This window comes from Ambystoma mexicanum, chromosome 10, assembly GCF_040938575.1.
Source record: "Ambystoma mexicanum isolate Mex_15411 chromosome 10, UKY_AmexF1_1, whole genome shotgun sequence".
NCBI lineage: Eukaryota > Metazoa > Chordata > Amphibia > Caudata > Ambystomatidae > Ambystoma > Ambystoma mexicanum.
In genome coordinates this window covers 1,557,765,401-1,557,791,967 of record NC_090932.1, presented here as the reverse complement: position 1 = coordinate 1,557,791,967, position 26,567 = coordinate 1,557,765,401, and the positions used below count along the sequence as shown (strand labels likewise).

The 26,567-nt window shown below is 53.3% G+C and overlaps 1 protein-coding gene across 1 annotated transcript in view; it reads right to left on the bottom strand.

The window, feature by feature from the left end:
• The window catches only part of SLC5A1 (solute carrier family 5 member 1), a 281,641-nt gene extending 275,371 nt beyond the window's left edge, over nt 1–6,270 (bottom strand). Inside the window, exon 1 of the mRNA XM_069619846.1 lies at nt 6,013–6,270. Within this exon, the coding sequence (XP_069475947.1) occupies nt 6,013–6,210 (198 nt within the window). The 5' untranslated portion in view covers nt 6,211–6,270. The remainder of the gene's footprint in view (nt 1–6,012) is intronic.
• Between the last annotated feature and the right edge of the window lie 20,297 nt (nt 6,271–26,567).

Genomic DNA, 26,567 nt, shown 5'->3' with positions numbered 1-26,567 from the left:
GGGCTGGCATGGGCACTGCAGGGCTTCCAGGTGCAGTGCAGAGAGTGAACACCGAGAGAGGCAGGGACAGGGCTGGCATGGGCACTGCAGGGCTTACAGGTGCAGTGCAGAGAGTGAACACTGAGAGGGGCAGGGACAGGGCTGGCATGGGCACTACAGGGCGTACACGTGCAGTGCAGAGAGTGAACACTGACAGGGACCGGGGCAGGGCTGGTATGGGCACTGCAGGGCGTACACGTGCAGTGCAGAGAGTGAACAGTGAGAGAGGCAGGGACAGGGCTGGCATGGGCACTGCAGGGCTTACAGGTGCAGTGCAGAGAGTTAACACTGAGAGAGGCAGGGACAGGGCTGGCATCGGCACTGCAGGGCTTCCAGGTGCAGTGCAGAGAGTGAACACTGAGAGAGGCAGGGACAGGGCTGGCATGGGCACTGCAGGGCTTACAGGTGCAGTGCAGAGAGTGAACACTGAGAGAGGCAGGGACAGGGCTGGCATGGGCACTGCAGGGCTTCCAGGTGCAGTGCAGAAAGTGAACACTGAGAGAGGCAGGGACAGGGCTGGCATGGGCACTGCAGTGCTTCCAGGTGTAGTGCAGAGAGTGAACACTGAGAGAGGCCGGGACAGGGCTGGCATGGGCACTGTAGGGCTTACAGGTGCAGTGCAGAGAGTGAACACTGAGAGAGGCAGAAACAGGGCTGGAATGGGCACTGCAGGACTCACAAGTGCAGTGCAGAGAGTGAACACTGACAGGGACCGGGGCAGGACTGGTATGGGCACTGCAGGGCGTACACGTGCAGTGCAGAGAGTGAACACTGAGAGAGGCAGGGACAGGGCTGGCATGGGCACTGCAGGGCTTACAGGTGCAGTGCAGAGAGTGAACACTGAGAGAGGCAGGGACAGGGCTGGCATGGGCACTGCAGGGCTTACAGGTGCAGTGCAGAGAGTGAACACTGAGAGAGGCAGGGTCAGGGCTGGCATGGGCACTGCAGGGCTTCCAGGTGCAGTGCAGAAAGTGAACACTGAGAGAGGCAGGGACAGGGCTGGCATGGGCATTGCAGGGCTTACAAGTGCAGTGCAGAGAGTGAACATTGAGAGAGGCAGGGACAGGGCTGGTATGGGCACTGCAGGGCTTCCACGTGCAGTGCAGAGAGTGAACACTGAAAGAGGCAGGGACAGGGCTGGCATGGGCACTGCAGGGCTTCCAGGTGCAGTGCAGAGAGTGAACACCGAGAGAGGCAGGGACAGGGCTGGCATGGGCACTGCAGGGCTTACAGGTGCAGTGCAGAGAGTGAACACTGAGAGAGGCAGGGACATGGCTGGCATGGGCACTGCAGGGCTTCCAGGTGCAGTGCAGAAAGTGAACACTGAGAGAGGCAGGGACAGGGCTGGCATGGGCACTGCAGTGCTTTCAGGTGTAGTGCAGAGAGTGAACATTGAGAGAGGCCGGGACAGGGCTGGCATGGGCACTGTAGGGCTTACAGGTGCAGTGCAGAGAGTGAACACTGACAGGGGCAGGGCTGGTATGGGCACTGCAGGGCTTACACGTGCAGTGCAGAGAGTGAACACTGACAGGGACCGGGGCAGGGCTGGTATGGGCACTGCAGGGCGTACACGTGCAGTGCAGACAGTGAACACTGAGAGAGGCAGAAACAGGGCTGGCATGGGCACTGCAGGACTCACAAGTGCAGTGCAGAGAGTGAACACTGACAGGGACCGGGGCAGGGCTGGTATGGGCACTGCAGGGCGTACACGTGCAGTGCAGAGAGTGAACACTGAGAGAGGCAGGGACAGGGCTGGCATGGGCACTGCAGGGCTTACAGGTGCAGTGCAGAGAGTGAACACTGAGAGAGGCAGGGACAGGGCTGGCATGGGCACTTCAGGGCTTCCAGGTGCAGTGCAGAGAGTGAACACTGAGAGAGGCAGGGACAGGGCTGGCATGGGCACTGCAGGGCTTACAGGTGCAGTGCAGAGAGTGAACACTGAGAGAGGCAGGGTCAGGGCTGGCATGGGCACTGCAGGGCTTCCAGGTGCAGTGCAGAGAGTGAACACTGAGAGAGGCAGGGACAGGGCTGGCATGGGCACTGCAGGGCTTCCAGGTGCAGTGCAGAGAGTGAACACCGAGAGAGGCAGGGACAGGGCTGGCATGGGCACTGCAGGGCTTACAGGTGCAGTGCAGAGAGTGAACATTGAGAGAGGCAGGGACAGGGCTGGTATGGGAACTGCAGGGCTTCCACGTGCAGTGCAGAGAGTGAACACTGAGAGAGGCAGGGACAGGGCTGGCATGGGCACTGCAGGGCTTCCAGGTGCAGTGCAGAGAGTGAACACCGAGAGAGGCAGGGACAGGGCTGGCATGGGCACTGCAGGGCTTACAGGTGCAGTGCAGAGAGTGAACACTGAGAGGGGCAGGGACAGGGCTGGCATGGGCACTACAGGGCGTACACATGCAGTGCAGAGAGTGAACACTGACAGGGACCGGGGCAGGGCTGGTATGGGCACTGCAGGGCGTACACCTGCAGTGCAGAGAGTGAACACTGAGAGAGGCAGGTACAGGGCTGGCATGGGCACTGCAGGGCTTACACGTGCAGTGCAGAGAGTGAACACTGAGAGAGGCAGGGACAGGGCTGGTATGGGAACTGCAGGGCTTCCACGTGCAGTGCAGAGAGTGAACACTGAGAGAGGCAGGGACAGGGCTGGCATGGGCACTGCAGGGCTTCCAGGTGCAGTGCAGAGAGTGAACACCGAGAGAGGCAGGGACAGGGCTGGCATGGGCACTGCAGGGCTTACAGGTGCAGTGCAGAGAGTGAACACTGACAGGGACTGGGGCAGGGCTGGCATGGGCACTGTAGGGCTTACACGTGCAGTGCAGAGAGTGAACACTGAGAGAGGCAGGGACAGGGCTGGCATGGGCACTACAGGGCTTACAGGTGCAGTGCAGAGAGTGAACACTGAGAGAGGCACGGACAGGGCTGGCGTGGGCACTGCAGGGCTTACACGTGCAGTGCAGAGAGTGAACACTGACAGGGACCGGGGCAGGGCTGGTATGGGCACTGCAGGGCGTACACCTGCAGTGCAGAGAGTGAACACTGAGAGAGGCAGGTACAGGGCTGGCATGGGCACTGCAGGGCTTACACGTGCAGTGCAGAGAGTGAACACTGAGAGAGGCAGGGACAGGGCTGGCATGGACACTGCAGGGCTTACATGTGCAGTGCAGAGAGTGAACACTGAGAGAGGCAGGGACAGGGCTGGCATGGGCACTGCAGGGCTTACAGGTGCAATGCAGAGAGTGAACACTGACAGGGGCAGGGCTGGTATGGGCACTGCAGGGCTTACACGTGCAGTGCAGAGAGTGAACACTGACAGGGACCGGGGCAGGGCTGGTATGGGCACTGCAGGGCGTACACGTGCAGTGCAGAGAGTGAACACTGAGAGAGGCAGGGACAGGGCTGGCATGGGCACTGCAGGACTCACAAGTGCAGTGCAGAGAGTGAACACTGACAGGGACCGGGGCAGGGCTGGTATGGGCACTGCAGGGCATACACGTGCAGTGCAGAGAGTGAACACTGAGAGAGGCAGGTACAGGGCTGGCATGGGCACTGCAGGGCTTACACGTGCAGTGCAGAGAGTGAACACTGAGAGAGGCAGGTACAGGGCAGGCATGGGCACTGCAGGGCTTACAGGTGCAGTGCAGAGAGTGAACACTGACAGGGGCAGGGCTGGTATGGGCACTGCAGGGCTTACACGTGCAGTGCAGAGAGTGAACATTGCCAGGGACTGGGGCAGGGCTGGTATGGGCACTGCAGGGCGTACACGTGCAGTGCAGAGAGTGAACACTGAGAGAGGCAGGGGCAGGGCTGGCATGGGCACTGCAGGACTCACAAGTGCAGTGCAGAGAGTGAACACTGACAGGGACCGGGGCAGGGCTGCTATGGGCACTGCAGGGTGTACACGTGCAGTGCAGAGAGTGAACACTGAGAGAGGCAGGTACAGGGCTGGCATGGGCACTGCAGGGCTTACACGTGCAGTGCAGAGAGTGAACACTGAGAGAGGCAGGTACAGGGCTGGCATGGGCACTGCAGGGCTTACAGGTGCAGTGCAGAGTGTGAACACTGACAGGGGCAGGGCTGGTATGGGCACTGCAGGGCTTACACGTGCAGTGCAGAGAGTGAACACTGACAGGGACCGGGGCAGGGCTGGTATGGGCACTGCAGGACGTACACGTGCAGTGCAGAGAGTGAACACTGAGAGAGGCAGGGACAGGGCTGGCATGGGCACTGCAGGACTCACACGTGCAGTGCAGAGAGTGAACACTGACAGGGACCGGGGCAGGGCTGGTATGGGCACTGCAGGGCGTACACGTGCAGTGCAGAGAGTGAACACTGAGAGAGGCAGGGACAGGGCTGGCATGGGCACTGCAGGGCTTACAGGTGCAGTGCAGAGAGTGAACACTGAGAGAGGCAGGGACAGGGCTGGCATCGTCACTGCAGGGCTTCCAGGTGCAGTGCAGAGAGTGAACACTGAGAGAGGCAGGGACAGGGCTGGCATGGGCACTGCAGGGCTTACAGGTGCAGAGAGTGAACACAGAGAGGCAGGGACAGGGCTGGCATGGGCACTGCAGTGCTTCCAGGTGTAGTGCAGAGAGTGAACACTGAGAGAGGCCGGGACAGGGCTGGCATGGGCACAGTAGGGCTTACAGGTGCAATGCAGAGAGTGAACACTGACAGGGGCAGGACTGGTATGGGCACTGCAGGGCTTACACGTGCAGTGCAGAGAGTGAACACTGACAGGGACCGGGGCAGGGCTGGTATGGGCACTGCAGGGCGTACACGTGCAGTGCAGAGAGTGAACACTGAGAGAGGCAGAAACAGGGCTGGCATGGGCACTGCAGGACTCACAAGTGCAGTGCAGAGAGTGAACACTGACAGGGACCGGGGCAGGGCTGGTATGGGCACTGCAGGGCGTACACGTGCAGTGCAGAGAGTGAACACTGAGAGAGGCAGGGACAGGGCTGGCATGGGCACTGCAGGGCTTACAGGTGCAGTGCAGAGAGTGAACACTGAGAGAGGCAGAGACAGGGCTGGCATGGGCACTTCAGGGCTTCCAGGTGCAGTGCAGAGAGTGAACACTGAGAGAGGCAGGGACAGGGCTGGCATGGGCACTGCAGGGCTTACAGGTGCAGTGCAGAGAGTGAACACTGAGAGAGGCAGGGTCAGGGCTGGCATGGGCACTGCAGGGCTTCCAGGTGCAGTGCAGAAAGTGAACACTGAGAGAGGCAGGGACAGGGCTGGCATGGGCATTGCAGGGCTTACAAGTGCAGTGCAGAGAGTGAACACTGAGAGAGACAGGGACAGGGCTGGTATGGGCACTGCAGGGCTTCCACGTGCAGTGCAGAGAGTGAACACTGAGAGAGGCAGGGACAGGGCTGGCATGGGCACTGCAGGGCTTCCAGGTGCAGTGCAGAGAGTGAACACTGAGAGAGGCAGGGACAGGGCTGGCATGGGCACTGCAGGGCTTACAGGTGCAGTGCAGAGAGTGAACACTGAGAGGGGCAGGGACAGGGCTGGCATGGGCACTACAGGGCGTACACGTGCAGTGCAGAGAGTGAACACTGACAGGGACTGGGGCAGGGCTGGCATTGGCACTGCAGGGCTTACACGTGCAGTGCAGAGAGTGAACACTGAGAGAGGCAGGGACAGGGCTGGCATGGGCACTACAGGGCTTACAGGTGCAGTCCAGAGAGTGAACACTGAGAGAGGCAGGGACAGGGCTGGCGTGGGCACTGCAGGGCTTACAGGTGCAGTGCAGAGAGTGAACACTGAGAGAGGCAGGGACAGTGCTGGCATGGGCACTGCAGGGCTTACAGGTGCAGTGCAGTGAGTGAACACTGAGAGAGGCAGGGAGAGTGCTGGGACCCCTCTCTCTTCTGCCGTCCTCCCAGCCTGGCAGTCACAGTTAGTAGTCGCGAAGCGCCGGGAATGTATGGGGGGTGGGGGGAGAGGGGTAGGGGGGCCACTCACCCATATCCCCACCGCCAAGACCACCACAAAGTAGATGACGATGACGGAGATGTCGGCCGGGTTATTGATGGGGATGTCGTCGGTGGCCATGGCGAGAGCTTCTGGTGCTGCCGTCTGCTCCGGGGAGGAGAGCCAAATGCCTCGCCCCCTTATATCTCCTGGCTCAGGTGAGATGGGGCAGAGTCGGCGGTTAATCATAAACTTCCCGGCCCAGCTGCCTGAAACTCCTTCCCGGCCTTACGGAAACCTGTAGCCTGTTCGGGTTTCTCTTTCCTCTCCCCGCCACGGGCGACATGCGAGGTCTTGCTTAAAAGGTGAGGTGAAGCCGAGGGGGGTGCAGCCCCGCCCGCCTCTCCCAGTGAAATGCCTGCCTTTCACCTGCCCTCCCACTACCCCGAGACAGGGAGGCGGGCGGTGCCTCCTCCGCAAGTGGGCAAAGTGGTGCTGGCGGGCGAGGAAACAAAAGCCACAACTGGCAAAACCGTGCCCACTTTCTACCCAACACCGGCCCAGAGATTTGCCATCCTCGTCCATTCTTACCACATGGACCAGGAGCAGCTACTACACTCAAGAACTGGCCAGGCCATGCACTGACAGTGGAAGACCCCCAACGTGCAGCTCACCCCAGCAAACTGATGTACTGACAACTCGGAGAACACCTGACAAGCCTGTGACACTGTTAGGTCAGTAGGGCTGGGATAGAGTCACTCACATGGAGTGATTGACTCAGCGATGGCCACGCTGGACTTTCTGAGGATCCGGCCTGGTGAAAGACTCTCCCAACGTCCATACAGGTCAGCCCACCTCTGTGCCAGGTCACACAGGCAATGCGCATGCAGTCATCCCTAAAGAGCCACCTAACGAAGTACAACCCTTGACTCTCCAGATGTTTTGCCCTACAACTCCCAGCAGCCCCAAACAACATCATCGATAGTACGGTATCATGGGGCGTGTCGTCTAAATCCTCTGTAGAGCCACAGCTTGCAGACCCCTGGCCTAGAGCATGCCACTTGCGCAACAGTCGGTCATCCATAATTATACCAACAGACAAGAGCACGACGCAATTGCCACGCCTGCAGACCAACAACAGACCGGAACTCCAACAGTTCACTTTACCATTCAAACTGCTGTAACTGGAGTACTCACTAATCCCAACTCGCTACTAACCGACTCATGTCTAGCAACTAACCCATATTACCCACAGCCCATCTCTGCGCCACAAACACCAGATTAACCTCCCAGAGGCCAATCCCACTGCTACTATCTCCAGCTTTAACACATGCTCCCGCCCACCAGAGACTCTCCTGCCCTGTAGCCTGATGTCGACTTGACTGATGTGGGTCCCCCCCCGCCCCGATGAAGCGCATTCATGAATGGCAGCTCCACAAACTGGCACCCAGGACACAGGCCCATCCCGCCTGCCGGCACCCAGGACACAGGCCCTTCCCACCTGCCGGCACCCAGGACTCATGCCCTTCCCGCCTGCTAGCACCCAGGACTCAGGCCCTTCCTGCCTGCCTGCACCCAAGACTCAGGCCCTTCCCACCTGCCAGGACTCAGGCCCTTCCCACCTGCCGGCACCCAGGACTCAGGCCCTTCCCACCTGCTGACACCCTTGAATCAGGCTCTTCCTGCCTGCCGGTACCCAGGACTCAGGCCCTTCCCACCAGCCGACACCCATGACTCAAACCCTTCCTGCCTGCTGGCACCCAGGACTCAGGCCCTTCCTGCCTGCCAGGACTCAGGCCCTTCCCGCCTGCCGGCACCCAGGACTCAGGCCCTTCCCACCCTCTGGCACCCAGGACTCAGGCTGTTCCCGCCTGCCGGCACCCAGGACTCAGGCCCTTCCCGCCTGCTGGAACCCAGGACTCAGGCCCTTCCCACCCTCTGGCACCCAGGACTCAGGCTGTTCCCGCCTGCCGGCACCCAGGACTCAGGCCCTTCCCAACCTGCCGGCACCTAGGAATCAGGCCCTTCCCGCCTGCCGGCACCCAGGACTCAGGCCCTTCCTGCCTGCCGGCACCCAGGACTCAGGCCCTTCCCACCTGCTGGCACCCAGGACTCAGGCTCTTCCAGCCTGTCGGCACCCAGGACTCAGGCCCTTCCCGCCTGCCAGGCACCCAGGCCCTTCGCACCTGCCAGGCACCCAGGGCTAAGGCCCTGCCTGCCTCCCGGCACCCAGGACTCAGACCTTTCCCACCTGCCGGCCCCCAGGACTCAGGCTGTTCCTGCCTGCAGGCATCCAGGACTCAGGCCCATCCTGCCTGCTGGCACCCAGGACTCAGGCCCTTCTCACCTGCTGGCACCCAGGACTCAGGCCCTGTGCGCCTGCCAGGCACCCAGGACTCAGGCCCTTTGCACCTGCCAGGCACCAAGGACTCAGGCCCTGCCTGCCGGCACCCAGGTCTCAGGCTCTTCCCGTCTGCCGGCACCCATGACTCAGGCCGTTCCCCCCTGCCGGTACCAGGACTCAGGCCCTTCCCACCAGCCGACACCCATGACTCAAACCCTTCCCGCCTGCCGGCACCCAGGACTCAGGCCCTTCCTGCCTGCCAGGACTCAGGCCCTTCCCGCCTGCCGGCACCCAGGACTCAGGCCCTTCCTGCCTTCTGGCACCCAGGACTCAGGCCCTTCCCACCTGCTGGCACCCAGGACTCATGCCCTTCCCACCTGCCGGCACACAGGACTCAGGCCCTTCCCACCTGCCGGCACCCAGGACTCAAGCCCTTCCCGCCTGCCGGCACCCAGGACTCAGGCCCTTCCCGACATGCCGGCACCCAGGACTCAGGCCCTTCCCACCTGCTGGCACCCTTGAATCAGGCTCTTCCTGCCTGCCGGCACCCAGGACTCAGGCCCTTCCTGCCTGCCAGGACTCAGGCCCTTCCCGCTTGCCGGCACCCAGGACTCAGGCCCTTCCCACCTGCCCGCACCCAGGACTTATGCCCTTCCCACCTGCCGGCACACAGGACTCAGGCCCTTCCCACCTGCAGGCACCCAAGACTCAGGCCCTTACTGCCTGCCAACGTCCAGGACTCAAGCCCTTCCCGCCTGCCGGCACCCAGGACTCAGGCCCTTCCTGACCTGCCGGCACCCAGGACTCAGGCCCTTCCCACCCTCTGGCACCCAGGACTCAGGCTGTTCCCGCCTGCCGGCACCCAGGACTCAGGCCCTTCCCGCCTGCCGGAACCCAGGACTCAGGCCCTTCCCACCCTCTGGCACCCAGGACTCAGGCTGTTCCCGTCTGCCGGCACCCAGGACTCAGGCCCTTCCCAACCTGCCGGCACCCAGGACTCAGGCCCTTCCCGCCTGCCGGCACCCAGGACTCAGGCCCTTCCTGCCTGCCGGCACCCAGGACTCAGGCCCTTCCCACCTGCTGGCACCCAGGGCTCAATCCCTTCCAGCCTGTCGGCACCCAGGACTCAGGCCCTTCCCGCCTGCCAGGCACCCAGGCCCTTCGCACCTGCCAGGCACCCAGGACTCAGGCCCTGCCTGCCTGCCGGCACCCAGGACTCAGACCTTTCCCACCTGCCGGCACCCAGGACTCAGGCTGTTCCCGCCTGCAGGCATCCAGGACTCAGGCCCATCCCGCCTGCTGGCACCCAGGACTCAGGCCCTTCCCACCTGCTGGCACCCAGGACTCAGGCCCTGTGCACCTGCCAGGCACCCAGGACTCAGGCCCTGTGCGCCTGCCAGGCACCCAGGACTCAGGCCCCTCGCACCTGCCAGGCACCAAGGACTCAGGCCCTGCCTGCCGGCACCCAGATCTCAGGCTCTTCCCATCTGCCGGCACCCATGACTCAGGCCGTTCCCCCCTGCCGGCACCAGGACTCAGGCCCTTCCCACCAGCCGACACCCATGACTCAAACCCTTCCCGCCTGCCGGCACCCAGGATTCAGGCCCTTCCTGCCTGCCAGGACTCAGGCCCTTCCCACCTGCCGGCACCCAGGACTCATGCCCTTCCCACCTGCCGGCACACAGGACTCAGGCCCTTCCCACCTGCAGGCACCCAAGACTCAGGCCCTTACTGCCTGCCAACGCCCAGGACTCAAGCCCTTCCCGCCTGCCGGCACCCAGGACTCAGGCCCTTCCCGACCTGCCGGCACCCAGGACTCAGGCCCTTCCTGCCTGCTGGCACCCAGGACTCTGACCCTTCCCAACTGCCGACACCCAGGACTCAGGCCCTTCCCGCCTGCTGGCACCCAGGACTCAGGCCCTTCCCACCCTCTGGCACCCAGGACTCAGGCTGTTCCCACCTGCCGGCACCCAGGACTCTGACCCTTCCCATCTGCCGACACCCAGGACTCAGGCCCTTCCCGCCTGCCCGAACCCAGGACTCAGGCCCTTCCCACCCTCTGGCACCCAGGACTCAGGCTGTTCCCGCCTGCCGGCACCCAGGACTCAGGCCCTTCCCAACCTGCTGGCACCCAGGACTCAGGCCCTTCCCGCCTGCCGGCACCCAGGACTCAGGCCCTTCCTGCCTGCCGGCACCCAGGACTCAGGCCCTTCCCACCTGCTGGCACCCAGGACTCAGGCCCTTCCAGCCTGTCGGCACCCAGGACTCAGGCCCTTCCCAACCTGCTGGCACCCAGGACTCAGGCCCTTCCCGCCTGCCGGCACCCAGGACTCAGGCCCTTCCTGCCTGCCGGCACCCAGGACTCAGGCCCTTCCCACCTGCTGGCACCCAGGACTCAGGCCCTTCCAGCCTGTCGGCACCCAGGACTCAGGCCCTTCCCACCCTCTGGCACCCAGGACTCAGGCTGTTCCCGCCTGCCGGCACCCAGGACTCAGGCCCTTCCCAACCTGCTGGCACCCAGGACTCAGGCCCTTCCCGCCTGCCGGCACCCAGGACTCAGGCCCTTCCTGCCTGCCGGCACCCAGGACTCAGGCCCTTTCCACCTGCTGGCACCCAGGACTCATGCCCTTCCAGCCTGTCGGCACCCAGGAATCAGGCCCTTCCCGCCTGCCACGCACCCAGGACTCAGGCCCTTTGCACCTGCCAGGCACCCAGGACTCAGGCCCTGCCTGCCTGCTGGCACCCAGGACTCAGGCCCTTCCCACCTGCTGGCACCCAGGACTCAGGCCTTGTGCGCCTGCCAGGCACCCAGGACTCAGGCCCTTCGCACCTGCCAGGCACCAAGGACTCAGGCCCTGCCTGCCTGCCGGCACCCAGGTCTCAGGCCCTTCCCGCCTGCCGGCACCCATGACTCAGGCCGTTCCCCCCTGCCGGCACCAAGTCTCAGGCCCTTCCCGCCTGACGGCACCCAGGAACCTGCCAGACCCAGGTCTCAGGCCCTGTCCGCCTGCCAGGCTCCAATACCCCAGGATTCAAATCTGCCTCCCCTTATAAGACACCAGCATGCCAACCGCAAGGGCACTTCACGTTACATTACTGCAATCCCCCGCCCCCCACCCCATCCTCCTGCTTTATCATTTCGCCTGCTTTTGTTCCGGATTTTCGTGTTCTCCTTTTACCGTACCCCACTTCTTTTCCTGGTGCTTACTCAGGTCTGGGCGTCCCAGGTGCTTCTCAGACAAGCCTCTGCACCAGAAAACCACTGAGGTGGTAGCGGGCACGGTATGCTTGTCAATTTCCTTACCTATCCTGATAGGAGCCAACACATTATTTGAGGGGATGGAGGACTTCGCTTTGTTGAGAGGTTCTACCATTCAGGGTGGTTTTCCCAAGAGAAGATGAGGCATAAAATGGGTTTTGATCAGTGTGTTGCATGGGTCATGTCAGGGAGTTTCAAGGGAACGCGTTCAGCCCCCAAATAGAAGGCGCAACACTTGGGTGGCCATGTCCTCTAGGAAAAGGCTAGTTCACAGGGCAGCAAAAGCCACTCTGAGGATCGAGCCTGTCAAAGACTCTCTGTCTGGAGGAATCAACAGGATCTCCATGCGGATTCCTTCAATGTTATTAACCAGAAAAGGTAGCAGTTCCTGAGGCACGCATTGGTAGGAACCACCGCTCTATTCCGTCAGGAGCAGAAGGATGCAACATCACAGTCTCTGGCAACACTATTGGGAAAGGGTACAGCAGGTCACTTCTAGGCAGGTAACCAGATTCCGGCCATTGGAGGGAAGTTGGACATGAGGTTAGGAGCAGAAGGAATGGCCAATGAGTGCTTCCTCTGGTCATGCGATCTGGGATTACCCGCAAGCATGCAAGATCCCTGTCTTTAGGAACACTATTGGGAAAGGGTACAGCAGGTCACTTCAAGGCAGATACTCAGATTCTGGCCATTGGAGGGAAGTTGGACATGATGTTAGGAGCAGAAGGAATGGGCGATGAGTGCTTCCTCTGGTTATGAGATTTGAGATTACCTGGAAGCATGCAACGCCACTGTCTTTAGAAACACTATTGGAAAAGGGCACAGAAGGTCACTTCTAGACAGGAAGCTGGATTCCGGCCATTGGAGGAAAGTTGGCCATCATGTTAGGAGCAGAAGGAATGGCCCATGAGTGCTTCATCTGGTCATGTGATCTGGGATTACCCAGAAGTATGCAACGCCACTGTCTTTTAGGACCACTATTGGGAAAGGGTACAGCAGGTAACTTCTAGGTAGGTACCCAGATTCCGGTCATTGGAGGGAAGTAGGACATGATGTTAGGAGCAGAAGGAATGGCCGATGGGTGCTTCCTCTGGTCATGCGATATGCGATTACCCGGAAGCATGCAAGACCCCTGTCTTTAGGAACGCTTTTGGGAAAGGGTATAGCAATTCACTTCTAGGTAGGTAATCAGATTCTGGCCATTGAAGGGAAGTTGGACATGAAGTTAGAAGCAGAAGGACTGGGCGATGAGTGCTTCCCCTGGTCATGCAATCTGGGATTACCCTGAAGCCTGCAATGCCACCATTTTCAGGAACATTATTGGGAAAGAGCACAGCAGATCACTTCTAGGCAGGTAACCAGATTCTTGCCATTGGAGGGAAGTTAGACATGATTTTAAGAGCCAAATCAATGGCTGATGAGTGCTTCCTCTGGTCATGTGATCTGGGATTACCCGGAAGGATGCAATGCCACTGTCTTTTGGAACACTACTGGGAAAGGGTACAGCAGGTCAATTCTAGGCAGGTATCCAGATTCTGGCCGTTAGAGGGAAGTTGGACATGAGGTTAGGAGCAGAAGGAATGGCTGATGAGTGCTTCCTCTGGTCATACGATCTGGGATTACCCAGAAGCATGCAACGCAACTGTCTTTAGGAACACTATTGGGTAAGGACATAGCAGGTCACTTCTAGGCAGGCACCCAGATACTGGCCATTGTTGGGAAGTTGGACATGATGTTAAGAGCAGAAGGAATGGCCAATAAGTGCTTCCTCTGGTCATGCGATCTGGTATTACCCGGAAGCATGCAACGCCACTGTCTTTAGGACCACTATTGAGAACGGGTACAGAAGGTCCCTTCTAAACAGGTAGCCAGATTCTGGCCATTGGAGGGAAGTTGGACATGATATTAGAATCAGAAGGAATGGCCGATGAGTGCTTCCTCTGGTCATGTGATCTGGGATTACCCAGAAGTATGCAACGCCATTGTCTTTAGGACCACTATTGGGAAAGGGTACAGCAGGTAACTTCTAGGTAAGTACCCAGATTCCGGTCATTGGAGGGAAGTAGGACATGATGTTAGGAGCAGAAGGAATTGCCGATGGGTGCTTCCTCTGGTCATGCGATCTGGGATTACCCGGAAGCATGCAAGGCCCCTGTCTTTAGGAACACTTTTGGGAAAGGGTATAGCAATTCACTTCTAGGTAGGTAATCAGATTCTGGCCATTGAAGGGAAGTTGGACATGAAGTTAGGAGCAGAAGGAATGGGCGATGAGTGCTTCCCCTGGTCATGCGATCTGGGATTACCCTGAAGCATGCAACGCCACTATCTTCAGGAACATTATTGGGAAAGAGCACAGCAGATCACTTCTAGGCAGATACCCAGATTCTTGCCATTGGAGGGAAGTTGGACATGATTATAAAAGCAGAAGCAATGGCTGATGAGTGCTTCCTCTGGTCATGTGATCTGGGATTACCCGGAAGGGTGCAATGCCACTGTCTTTTGGAACACTACTGGGAAAGGGTACAACATGCCACTTCTAGGCAGGTATCCAGATTCTGGCCATTGGAGGGAAGTTGGACTTGAGGTTAGGAGCAGAAGGAATGGCTGATGAGTGCTTCCTCTAGTCATACGATCTGGGATTACCCAGACGCATGCAATGCCACTGTCTTTAGGAACACTATTGGGAAAGGAAACAGCAGGTAACTTCTAGGTAAGTACCCAGATTCCGGTCATTGGAGGGAAGTAGGACATGATGTTAGGAGCAGAAGGATTGGCTGATGGGTGCTTCCTCTGGTCATGCAATCTGGGATTAGCCGGAAGCATGCAATGCCACAGTAGAGGTGGAGTGAAGTACCCCCATCAAACGCTCCGATCCCATGCTGTCTATATGTTGGGAGCCATAAATTGCAACACGTGCACTACCAGTAAGGATGCCTGTACAACAGAAAATCATGGAAACAAGGTATCCATTAAGAAAACCTTATATGCATTCACAAAGAAATAATGGCCTTTCGGACAAAGTCCAGAAAAAGTGTGAAAATGAGTGATAGAAAAGACTGCTGACGTCATGCAGACCAGATAAGGACGCACCTGGAAAAGATGCACGAGGCAGAAGAACATAGACGTTCTATAAGCTCTGAAGAGGAGGTGGTAAAGATGAGCAACATTTCAGGCTTGAGATGGAGATGCTCATGCTACAGAACTGCGGAAGAATATTTAAATCACTTTACACTTGTACAGATGCAGTAACACAAGTATACAAAATAATCGTAAGGCTGACTACGTAGTGAATACGTTTGCGGTGATGCACTAATGTATAATACATAGGAATGTATAGAACCTGGATATTCCACAGTGCATTTTAAGCAAGGCTGAAACCCTGTGATTGGAAAGCGTTTTCAGTGTGGCGCAGTTGGAAAATTACTGATGGCGAGAGAGAAATTCAAGACAGGCTTGGCTGGCCCAGCACCAAGAAGACGAGGCCACCGTGAGCCTGGGTGTCCATCCAGTAGTTTCATGAACGTAAGAAAGAAACAAACTTCTGTTTGAAATGGAATGGAAGAACACTGACAGCGTCAAGAGTTCACCATTTAATAGAATTAAATGCTGTGAAAGGCTTGAAAATATGGTCTACTAGTTACATGGCCAGATCAAAATAGACGGGGTCGAGCTACACCGAAATCAAGAAGATGCTCCCTTTATTTCTCAGGCACAGAGAGCCTCGTCAAGGTCAAAGCCTAATTGGCTGGCAGACTGCAAGAGTGATGATAGATGTGGGGCTAATTGGCAGGGTGGCATGATCATGCCGACCTTCACTGCACCTGGTATGGTAGCCTGCGTGCTGCTAGCATGTGGAATATTCCAGAAGGGTACAAAGGTGCCAAACCAGTGGTAGAGTGTCATGTATCAAAGAGCCCTATAGTTTGTATAACCAATGAAGTGTTGAGTATTAGAGTGACACGAAAGATGATTTGCACTTGGGGTCGGCTTAGTTGCCCACTTGACAGTAGAAACCCAATCACTTTCCCCATCAGTATGAAACGTATACTTAGAAGTTCCCTGTAATCCTATCACATCCCCAAGTAGGTTTTTGTAGTTTGCCACATAGTGTGATGTCACTTATGATGAGTTTTGATTATAAAGGTTGTGTTTTTATGAGATGCGCTGAGGGAAATTGAGCGAACGCCAGTTGATGTCTGTTGTAACTCCCTGTTTTAGACAATTGCAAATGAAACATCATCGAGTTTTGCCAACTTCCTGAGTCGGTTTGATTATTGATGTTTTAGTAACTTCTGCATACCCATTCATCTCAAAGTATTGTTAGCTCCTCTTAAAGGACCCTAGATCTATGGGTTCACGTGGTAGCAGAGATGATGGTTTGAGGTCCGTCGATCCAGTAGGCTTTTAAGGGTCTCGTAAATATCAGATGTCTTCTGCCATTTAGCTGGAGAACCACGAGGCTTCCTGTGGATAGTGATCATAACCAAATCTTGCAAGAAAACAAAGCAGGTGGAACAGGTCCCTCGTTCACGGAATACCCCTCCCGGTTTCTAAAGGCAGCTGAGCGGACCGAAGGCTAAGGTGGCCGGTTGAGGAGGAGACGATCCCGAGGGTCAGGAGCTGAATAGCGAACAGTGAGTAGATTGAGAGAGCTAGCAAAGCATAACTGTGTATTAAATTAGGAAAGTGATAATGTGAAAGAGTAACAGAGGGTTGGTTAGGTATTTTGAGTTAATAATGAAGAGCGTCAAGTAGAAGTATTTAGTTGTGGATGAGGAGCGATCCATAACTATAAGCCCAAAATCCTACATCCAGGGACATCTAGAAGGAATTTGACTTGAAACCTGAGTGGGTGAAACTAGGCTGCGCACAAATAGATTTGTGAGAGAAGACAATTCACACTCCGATCGGAGTCATTTTTAGGGGAGAGAGTAGCCACGAGGAGCATTGGCGGAAGTATATGTGGGCCGGCCAGTCACTCTGTCTGTCTGTCTGTCTGTGTAATTGTATGTATTATATGTGATAAACGCCAGAAAGGGATGTGATCTCTAAAGTCCCACGGGACAAAGAGAAAAGTGAATGATCAAATATGACTCTAGATATAGAACGAGAAATAAAGAGATGGAAAGGAGAAAAATACAAAGCTGATGAGATAGCGATCATACAGAACGAATGGATGGGCAGTCAGATATTACCCAAACTTGATGGAAAGAGCATTGAGGAAGTACGGCAAGGGGAAGATCAAGACAAGCCAGATAAAAAAGACAGGGAATGAGAAAAACGATTAAGAGAAGACAAGGCTAAAAAGAAGAGTAGACTGAGGCGAGAGCAACTGTATCAGGAAGAGCAGTTAAGAAAGGAAGAAAGGTCAGAAGAGCAAAGAAAATATGGTTACAGGCAGAGAGCAACCAAAGAACGAGACAGGCTAGAAAAGAAGAGAGAATAAGACGAAGAACAGAAATTGAGAGAAGAAATAATGGTAAGAAATAGAGACAAAGGGGTGTGTAGGGCAAATGAGAGGAGAGACGCTAAGAGACAGGAGGAAGAGAGGCTTAGAGAGGAAGCAAAGAACCGAAAGGCATTTGATGAGGATAAGGAACGGAAGACAGAGAGCATCGACGTTGATAACATTGAAAAACATTGAAAAAGAGCTAAGAGAGCCAAATCCAGTAGTAGCATGGGAGGACATAGAGGAGTTCTTCCCATCGCAAGAACCAATGTCAGGGCCCTCCAGGGTAAACCTAAAGGAGGATTTTGAGATAGGAGATATAGGAGATAAAATTGACAACGTTTATCGAGAGATGAGGACAAAAGGTGAATTCAAAAATAAAGGGAAAATGATCGATTTGAGATTTCCCATTCACGAGGTAAGGAGGGAAGCTCATTCAGTTTCAAACACAGAGCTTTGTCTTTGGACAGGCTGTCTCTAAACAGAGATGAGAAAGAAGACAGCCACACGAGTTGGGGACAAGACATGTCAGACGAAGAAAGAATAACCTCCCATGGGGAGGAGGGAGCTGGTGCATGCGGTTCGAAGAGATGTTTTCGGCAGAAAAAGAGGTTAGATGGTCGCATCTGGACCTATCTAAGCCGAGGACACGAGAATGTATGGCACAGCCAGATCGACATAAAGGGCGATCCCATAGTGTAAGGGGGGACTCGCCACCATACTTGAGCAGACTGAGGTCATTGCCAGGAAGAAGGCGATCGGGAACCATTGTCCCTACTCAGTGGCGTAACACAAGATGTGGGGGGCCCCCTGTGAGCCATGCTGAGGGGGCCCCCCAACTCAGCAACAAATCAAGGGTCGCGCCACACTCTGGGCCAGCCTAGATTATCACACTTGCGCAATACGCACAAACGTGCTGCTGAACGGATATACTGCACACTGCACTAGGAGAAAGATATACATATGTGTTTTAATATAAGATACAGCACACTGTCTGAGAAAAATTGGCTAAATAGCCAGAGTGTTTGCAATTGTTTTGTAGGGTAACACCAATCCAATAGATGCAAGTCACCAACACAGCACAGGAACATTAAAGCTTTGCTATTAAAAATGCCATGCCACAATGACCAGTGTCGACATGTAATAACAATATAGTAAAGCTTGCCAGGCCACATTTAGACATATCTAGACTGGTTGCACCAAAATGGCAGTCGAAGCAATAACACTCATCAAGAATAGAACACACATTCAAGCCTGTGTCTCTGTGGCCTCTAACAACACGGCCAAACTCTTTAAAATCTGAAAAGAACTGGTCAATCCTGCAGAGGTCTTTACATCTCCTGTTCCCTCCCAGGCCCTCTGTATGGCTCTGTCATCTCACTTCTATGCTAAAACTCAGGACATCCTGTCCTCCATCTCCTCTTTCTCTCCCTCTTCCTCTCTCGGCCCCCCTTTGGCCATCTCTACCTCTCTTTCTCCTTTCTCCTCTTTCTCTCTGACAATACCTGACAAGGTTTCTAGACAAGTCCGATCTATGAAAGTGTCATCCAAACAGGTGCTCTCCTGCTCCACCAGAACTAACAAGAACCATATTGACACCCTTGTTGCCGCCTTGACCGATTTCTGTAATCACTCTTTCCCCTCTCCCGTTAAGCACTCCCTTATGCACCCACTCCTCAAGAAGCTTTCTGCCGATCCTGCCTGCCCGGCAAACTATCGCCCAATCTCCATCACCCCTTTCCTGGGCAAACTGTTGAAAAATCTGGCCATCTCCCAGCTTACTCTCCACACGGAATCTGTTGGTTGTCTCCATGACCATCAGTCTGGCTTCAGAGACATGGAAACTGCTGTCCTGAACACCTGTGAAGTTCTGCTCTCTGACCTTGATTACAGCATTCCTTCTGTCCTCATCCTCCTTGATCTTTCCTGTGCTTTCGACACGGTTAACCATGCCATCCTGACTCCATGAGAACCTGGGCATCACGGATCAGGCCCTTGAGTGGCTGACCTCCTTCCTCTTGGACTGCCCCTCCCAGGTCCAACCTGGTCCCTTTCTCCCCGCTCCATCCTCTCACTCTGGTTTTTCAACCTCTTTGTGACCCCTTTGACCCACCTGATCTCTACATTCTCCTCTAACGTTCAGTGTTATGCGGATGACACTCCGCTTTCCTTCAGGCTCCCCTCAGACTCCTCTCATCTCTCGCTCATTCCCGACTGTCTATCCACGATTCAGGACTGGTGTGCCTACAACTATCTCTGCCTTAATGTCAGTAAAATGGAGATCCTTCTCATTTGGACTCCTGCCCCTGCTTTCCCTCTCTCAGTCTGGCCGCCCGCCTTGGGCCCTCTTCCTTCGCCTTCCTGTGAGGCAAACAAAACTGGTGTCATCTTTGACTCCACTCTCTTTCTCTCCTCACATCTCAGATGTTGCCAAGAAGTCCCACTACCAGCTGCTCCTCCTCAAAGGGACTCTTCCCTTTTTTACTTTCCCCCAGAAGCTCACTGTCTGCAGAGCCCTGGTTCTCTCTAGGCTGGACTACTGCAACAGCCTCTTTCTCAATCTGCCTTCCTCTACTATCCAGCCCCTACAACTAATCCAGAAAAGTACTGCAAGACTTATCGTTGGCCTCAAGCACAGGGATCGTATCTCTCCAGCCCTGAAATCTCTCCACTGGCTCCCGGTTGCTGCAAGTATCAAGATCAAGACCCTTTGCATTGTCCACAAGGCTTTCTGGGCCCGGGGCCCGCACTACATCCAAAGCTCTCTTCCAAAATATCTTCCTTCTCAAGCCCTTCACTCAGCTACCTACAACTCTCTAAGGGTTAGACGCGTCTCCAGGAAGAGAGTGGGGGTAGATCTCTCTCCTCTGCAGGTGCCTCCCTCTGTAATAGCCTCCCTGCCCCTCTCAAGCTTTAGCAGACCACCTGAAGTTCTGGAAGCAGCTCAAAATGTCCTCTTCTCCTCTGCTTTCTCTCTCTCCCTCCCCTGCTGGCTACCTGACCTACCTGTCTGCTGTACCGACTGGTTGCTTGGCTACCCTCAGAGTCTCACTGAGTCGAGACTATTTCTTGATCAGTCACCCCTGCACTGCCTCTGGTCCTACCATGCACTTAGGGGCTGTAACTGTAACCCTACAGTCCCTTGTTCTTGTACTTTTGTGTGAGGCAGAGTGCCTTATACACAAGTACTGTCTCATACACACTGGGACGAGGAAGAATAGGGCTAGGAGTAATGAAGATTACCAATAAGTAATCCAGGCATTAAACACAAGTATTGGTGCAACACCATTGAGTTGACTGGGATTCAGCACTCCCCCCCCTGAAATGTTGGGCTATGTTGACCAGACCTGGCTGACCTTCAGAGCAGTTGCCAGACAGAAAAGGACACAGATGTTAAACAGCCCTGGGTTTCTCTGTTAACAAGAGCCCACCAATTACTAACATAAAGCAATTCACTGTTAGTACCTGCATTCAAATGCCACATTTTTTAGGCAATTGAAATCGTGATGTGGGTTTAATACTTGCATGCTAAGGGAGTGATTGGAAGGGTAGAGAGGTAACAGGAGACCACTCATTCTCACAGCAGTCCATAAGTGGGTGCTTTAAACCTTAAAGGAGAGGGTTAACTGCTTGTAACATTGAAACTGCACTAGAATAGTCTCATAAAAATGCATAAAGAAATTAGATGACCCAAACAAATAAGTGTGCCCCTCCCCCACCGCCCATGAAGTTGGCACCCCTCCCAACATTTGAAGGTTTAACCCCCGAAATGTAGGTTTTGTTGCCCCCCTGAATGCAAGCACACACCATTCACCATATACACACACACACACACCCAGCCATCCATACATTTAAGTGTGCATTCTTTCACCATACTGGCACACCCAGTCAGCCATCCATACATTTAAGTGTGCACCCTTTCACCATACAGGCACACCCAGGCAGCCACCCATACATTTAAGTGTGCACCCTTTCACCATACACTCACACAGGCAGCCACCTATACATTTAAGTGTGCACCCTTTCACCATACAGGCACACCCAGGCAGTCACCCGTATATTAAAGTGTGCACCCTTTCACCATACACTGGGACAGGCAGCCACCTATACATTTAAGTGTGCACCCTTTCAACATACACTCACACACGCACACATCATGGGGTTGAGGGGAGTCCTAACACTTAAAAAAGAAATTGGGCCTCATTACAACTATGCCGGACTGTAAACAACGGTGCTGGTAAACTCACCGCCACTGTTGTTTCCGGGCCGGCATATTACAGTTCTGCGGGCGGTTGCCGTCCTGCCCGGCAGGTCAGACCTGCCGGGCAGAACGGCACCCACCCGCATAGTTTTCACGGAAGCACTGGCACCGTTGTTAATGGTGCCGGTGCTTCTATGGTCCCCATTCCCATAGAGTCCGATAGGACTTTATGGAAATGGGGATTTACCATTTGCCGGCGCCTGACTTCCCAGACCGCCGGGGTTTTAATCCCCCGGTGTTACCGGGAAGTCAGGCGCCAGTAAATCATTACGGGTATGGGGGCAACCTGCTGGTAGCAATGGCACGGTTGCCGCCAAACCCGTAATGAGGCCCATCATTTCTTTTTGAAGTCACTCTGACTTCTATTTCTGTTACAGAAATCATTTCTTTATAAATGCAGAGGGAATTCAAAAAGAAAAAAATATATATATTTTTTTCTACAAGTGGGGGCCCCTCTCAGGACATGTGCTGGCGAGGCCCCCCGCACCGCGGGGGCTGCGGGGGCCCCTGTTACGCCAGTGTCCCTACTATGGATAGGCAGACGATGGAAGCTGATTGTGATTTTGGGATTGCTCAGTTTCCCTTGTTAGAAAAAGGAGGGGTAAGACCGAAGTATATTCCGTGGCCCCAAATGGATAAGGATAATCTAAGGTGCAAACACCTGACTTCAGGTGCTGGAAAATGGATCTATGAATTAGAAAAAGTGACAGGAGGAAACATGTTGGCTATAGGGGACATTAAGGGTCTTCTTGCAGCTATCCTTGGAGAGAGGGCTGATGACATTTGGACGAGAGCAGGGTATGAAAGTCTCACAGCACAGAACACAGCACATGACAGCGCATCATTCAATAATTGTAGAGCGGCAGTCTGGAAAGCGCTCAGAGTATAATATCCTGATATGTCCGATATGGGTGCTATAATGGCATGTAAAATGCAGCAAAGTTAAATATCCACTTGCTTACATTCAAAATTTTCAAGAGCAGTGGTCTTTGGAAACTCGAGAGCAGTGGGGAAAATTGATACCTGTATTCTATCACATTATATGTCAGCATTTGCCAGACCAAGTACAGAGACAGCTCAAGAACCTGGTGGGCATGGAAGGGAAACCATGGCCAGAAATACAGCTGACCATCGCGCATCATTGCCGATTGATGCAAGAGAAAAATCGAAAGACGGAGGATGCTAGGAAGCTCGAGGAAGCTAAGTTAGTACAGAAGAAACTGTCGAAGTGTGCTATAGAAGGAGCAATGCTGAATAGTGGAGAAGGGGCAGGATCACAGCAAGTATCAGGTATGCCGCAGGACAATAACCAGAGGCAGTTTGATGAAGGAGGGAATGGATTTATACTGAGAGGCAGGGGAGGCTTTCAAAATAATCAGGGAAACTCTCAGAGTAATCAAGGAAGTTTTCAGAATAACCAAGGCGGTAACCAAGGCATGCAGGATGGGTAGGTTAGAATATTCCTTCCTGTATGTTGGACATGTGGAATGACAGGGCACATTGCGTGCACATGTGGGAGTCAAGGGTATGTACGATTCTCAAGAGGGGGGGCAGCTTATCCTCCAGCATATAGCCCACAAAGCAGGGACGGTTCACCCAAGATCAGACAGTGTATCAAACACAGGCACCACCAGCACAGCAGGCTTTGCAACCTCAGCAAGCACCATTGAATCCACTGCAAAGGCAGTCACAGCACGCACCCATGCAGATACAGCAGAGCGCATCAAACGATTGGTGTTGAGTCCTAGGATAGGGGGTGTCACGGTTGGAAATACTTTTACAGGTACGGGAATAAGTATGTACCCACAATAGGACAGCTCACTGGGTGACTTGATGTGTTCAGTACTATCGCTGATGCCTAATCCTCAAAAGGAACCAAGGGTTGACATTACGATAGGAGGCAAATCATTTTCTTTTTTAGTAGACACTGGGGCAATTCACTCATGTACACAAGAACAAAAATGTTCATTATCAGGTAATGTCATGAATGTTCAATGGTTCTCAGCAGCTACAAGTAGAGTTCCTTTTACTGAGAAATTGCCAGTCTCTATAGGGGAATGTGACATCCTGTTCCATTGTTGTATTCTAAACAGACACCAGTTAATATTCTGGGCAGAGATTTGATGACAAAGCTAAATATGCCAATTTCCTTCACTGATGAAGGCATAGTGTGTTCAACACCAAGAATACATTATTTAAACGTGGGCGAATTTATCATGGCATTTACAGGACAAATAGCCATACGTGGAGCGCCACTAGAGCCAGAAGTCTTTCACTAGGGGGTAAACATTTTGTTAACATGGCTCCCGGGTTTAGTGGGCAAGGTTATGAGAATAGCTGATGAATTCTTGTTCAGGCCACAGATTCCCAGGGACAAAGATGGGAAATAGGTGTTTCCCTTAGAGTTACAGGCAGCTGTAGTGTGAGGAGAGTTGGCCATGCTTGAAGGGTTTGATTATAATGGTAGACCATGGAGAATAGTGATTGCTATTGGGGAAGGGTATAGATTGACTGACGTCACTGACAAGGATATGTTTAGAGGTGAACCGTCAGATGACGAAGTAGTGTTTGAAATAAGCATTACATATTGGATAAGGACAGAGAGACGAGAGATCCCACAGAAAATGATGATAGTGCGGAAGCATCCCCCATTTTCTGATGAAGATATGGAAAAAGTGCCAACTTCTTTATGGACTACGGGCACTTATGACATAGGCCTATTAAAAGGGGTAGGAGAAGTCAAGATTAAGCTGAAGCCAGGAGCAATTTTACCTCAAGCAAGACAATACACTATGTCTCGAGAGGCAGATGAGGGATTTTTTAAAACTATAACAGCTATGATGGATCAAGGCATCTTATTGACGCCAGAATCATCATGCAATACCACAGTGTACCCTATCAAAAAATCAAAGGGGGGGTTGTGGCATTTAATTCAGTACAAGATTGTAGAGGTAGAGTTTCCTCTAGTTCCAAATCCAGCAACGATTCTATGTAATATCCCAGTTGAGGAGCGATATTTCACGGTGATTGACTTGAAAAATGCACTTTTCTCAATCCTGTTGCATAAAGATTCTCAAGATCTGATGTCATTTATGTTTCGTCAGACTAAGCTAAAAAGCACAATATTGCCCTGGGGGTATTGTGAGGCTCCATCGATATTTAATAGGATCCTGCAGATGGACCTACTTAATATTGATTTGCCAAGTATCGTGCTGCAATACGTAGATGACATTTTAGTCTGCAGCACGTCAGAAGAGGAGTGCAGATGAGATTCAATTCAGCTAAAGAATATTTTTGCAGATAAAGGATATAAAGTGGACAAAGAGAAATTGCAGTATTGCCAGGAAGAAGTGTCGCACATAGGACAGTTAATCTCACTTGAAGGAAAGAAGGTTACTCCTGAAATGGCTGAAGCAATTTTAAAAACACCAAAACCACACACAATAAAGAAAATGCAACAGTGTTTAGGACTGTGCAATGGGTATTTGATTATAGTTCTTACACAAGACCATTGTTGCAAGCCCTGAAAAAGGCACAAGTGAATCAGGAAAAAATGTAATGGACTGAGGAAATGGAGGAGAGGTTTGATGAACTAAAAAGGCGATATGCACAGCGCCAGTTTTGGGAATTCCCAAAAATATGGAGGAGTTATTTTTATTCACACACACAAATGAAACAGTTATGACAACAGTACTCACACAGAGAACCACATTGGGGTACAAGCCGTTGGCATATTACAGTGGAATTCTGGACCCAGTAATGAGGGGTCACTTCCCTTGCGAACAATCATTGGCTGCTGCCGCATTCGCCATTGAGAAGTCTGCAACCATGGTAATGGGGTATTCCATGATTTTATTTGTCGAGCATGCTTTGTTTGCTGTTTTGGAGAAACCTAAAGGTACACTGACTTCTCAAAGAGCTTCTGCTTATGAGGTGGTCATATCAAACCCAGCGATCAAAATAGTGAGGTGTAAAATGGTGAACTGTTCCACGTTTGTATCTGAACCACTGGCAGAGGATGAACACGTGTCTGAATTATGAGGAATTCTACGATGACATCCCGAGAGTGAAAGAAAATGCTCTAGCAGCAGGGGAAATTCTCTTTATTGACGTTTCATCAAGGATTGATCAAACTGATGGAGAAAGTCATTCAGGTGCTGCTGTAGTAAAGAACAAGGCTAATGGGGAATTTGAAGTAATGGCGAGTGCAAGACTACCGTCTCACTTTTCAGCACAGGCTGCAGAATTAGTGGCACTAATTGTCGTGCTGGAGAAACATACAGACCAGAAAGTAACAGTGTACAGTGGCTCCGCCTACGTGAAGTTGACCGTATATGCAGGGCTAGCATGTTGGAAAAAGAGGGGCTATCTATGAGCAGACAGCACTCTGGTGCAACACGCTTCTTTATTGGACAGGCTTATTAAGGCACTACAACTCACAGTAGCCATTGCAATATTTAAGTGCACAGCGCACGCTAAAAGAACAGACTTTATCTCACGAGGGAACCAAGCCGTGCACCAAGAGGCAAAAAGCGTTGCATAGTCATCTGATATAATGTGGTTTGACACGCCTGATGTGAAAGAGAAAATTGTTGTGATGATGGATGTGAATGAAAGTTTTAATCACTTATCTAGAACGCAATGGATGGAAGTTCAGAGTCAAGCCCCACAGAAAGAGAAAAACCTGTGGACACAGAGGGAGTGTTCTTTATCTCCTTCCGAGACACTGTGGTGACAAGACAGCACTGGTAAACCGGTGATGCCTGTAGCCTTATTAAAGGTGGAGTTAGTACAGCTACACTACCCAGCGCATGTCACTACGGAGAGCCTTGCAGCAATCACTGTAGAGGACTGGTTTGTACCGAACCTGTTAGAAAACGTTGCTTTTTATGTAGTAAATTGCATCGTATGTCAAACGTTTACTGCTGGGCACACAGTGAGAACAGTCAGAGGAGTAATTCCTCGAACAAATGGTCCTTTTCAGCATTTACATATTCACTATGTTGACATGCTAAAAGTCTGCAATAGATATAGGTATATGATAGTGTTGGTGTGCCCCTTCTCTAGGTGGATCGAGGCCGGTCCATGCACACATTCTGATGCCAATACGCTGCAAAGATTTTAGTCCGAGAAGTATTTCCTAGATGGGGAATATGTGAGATGCTGAGATCAGATAATGGCTCCCATTTTGTGAATGAGGTGTTTCAACAAATTAACTTATTGCTTGCTATAAAGCACACATTTTCTTCTGCTTATCACCCACGAGCAAACGGAATATGTGAGAGACTCAATG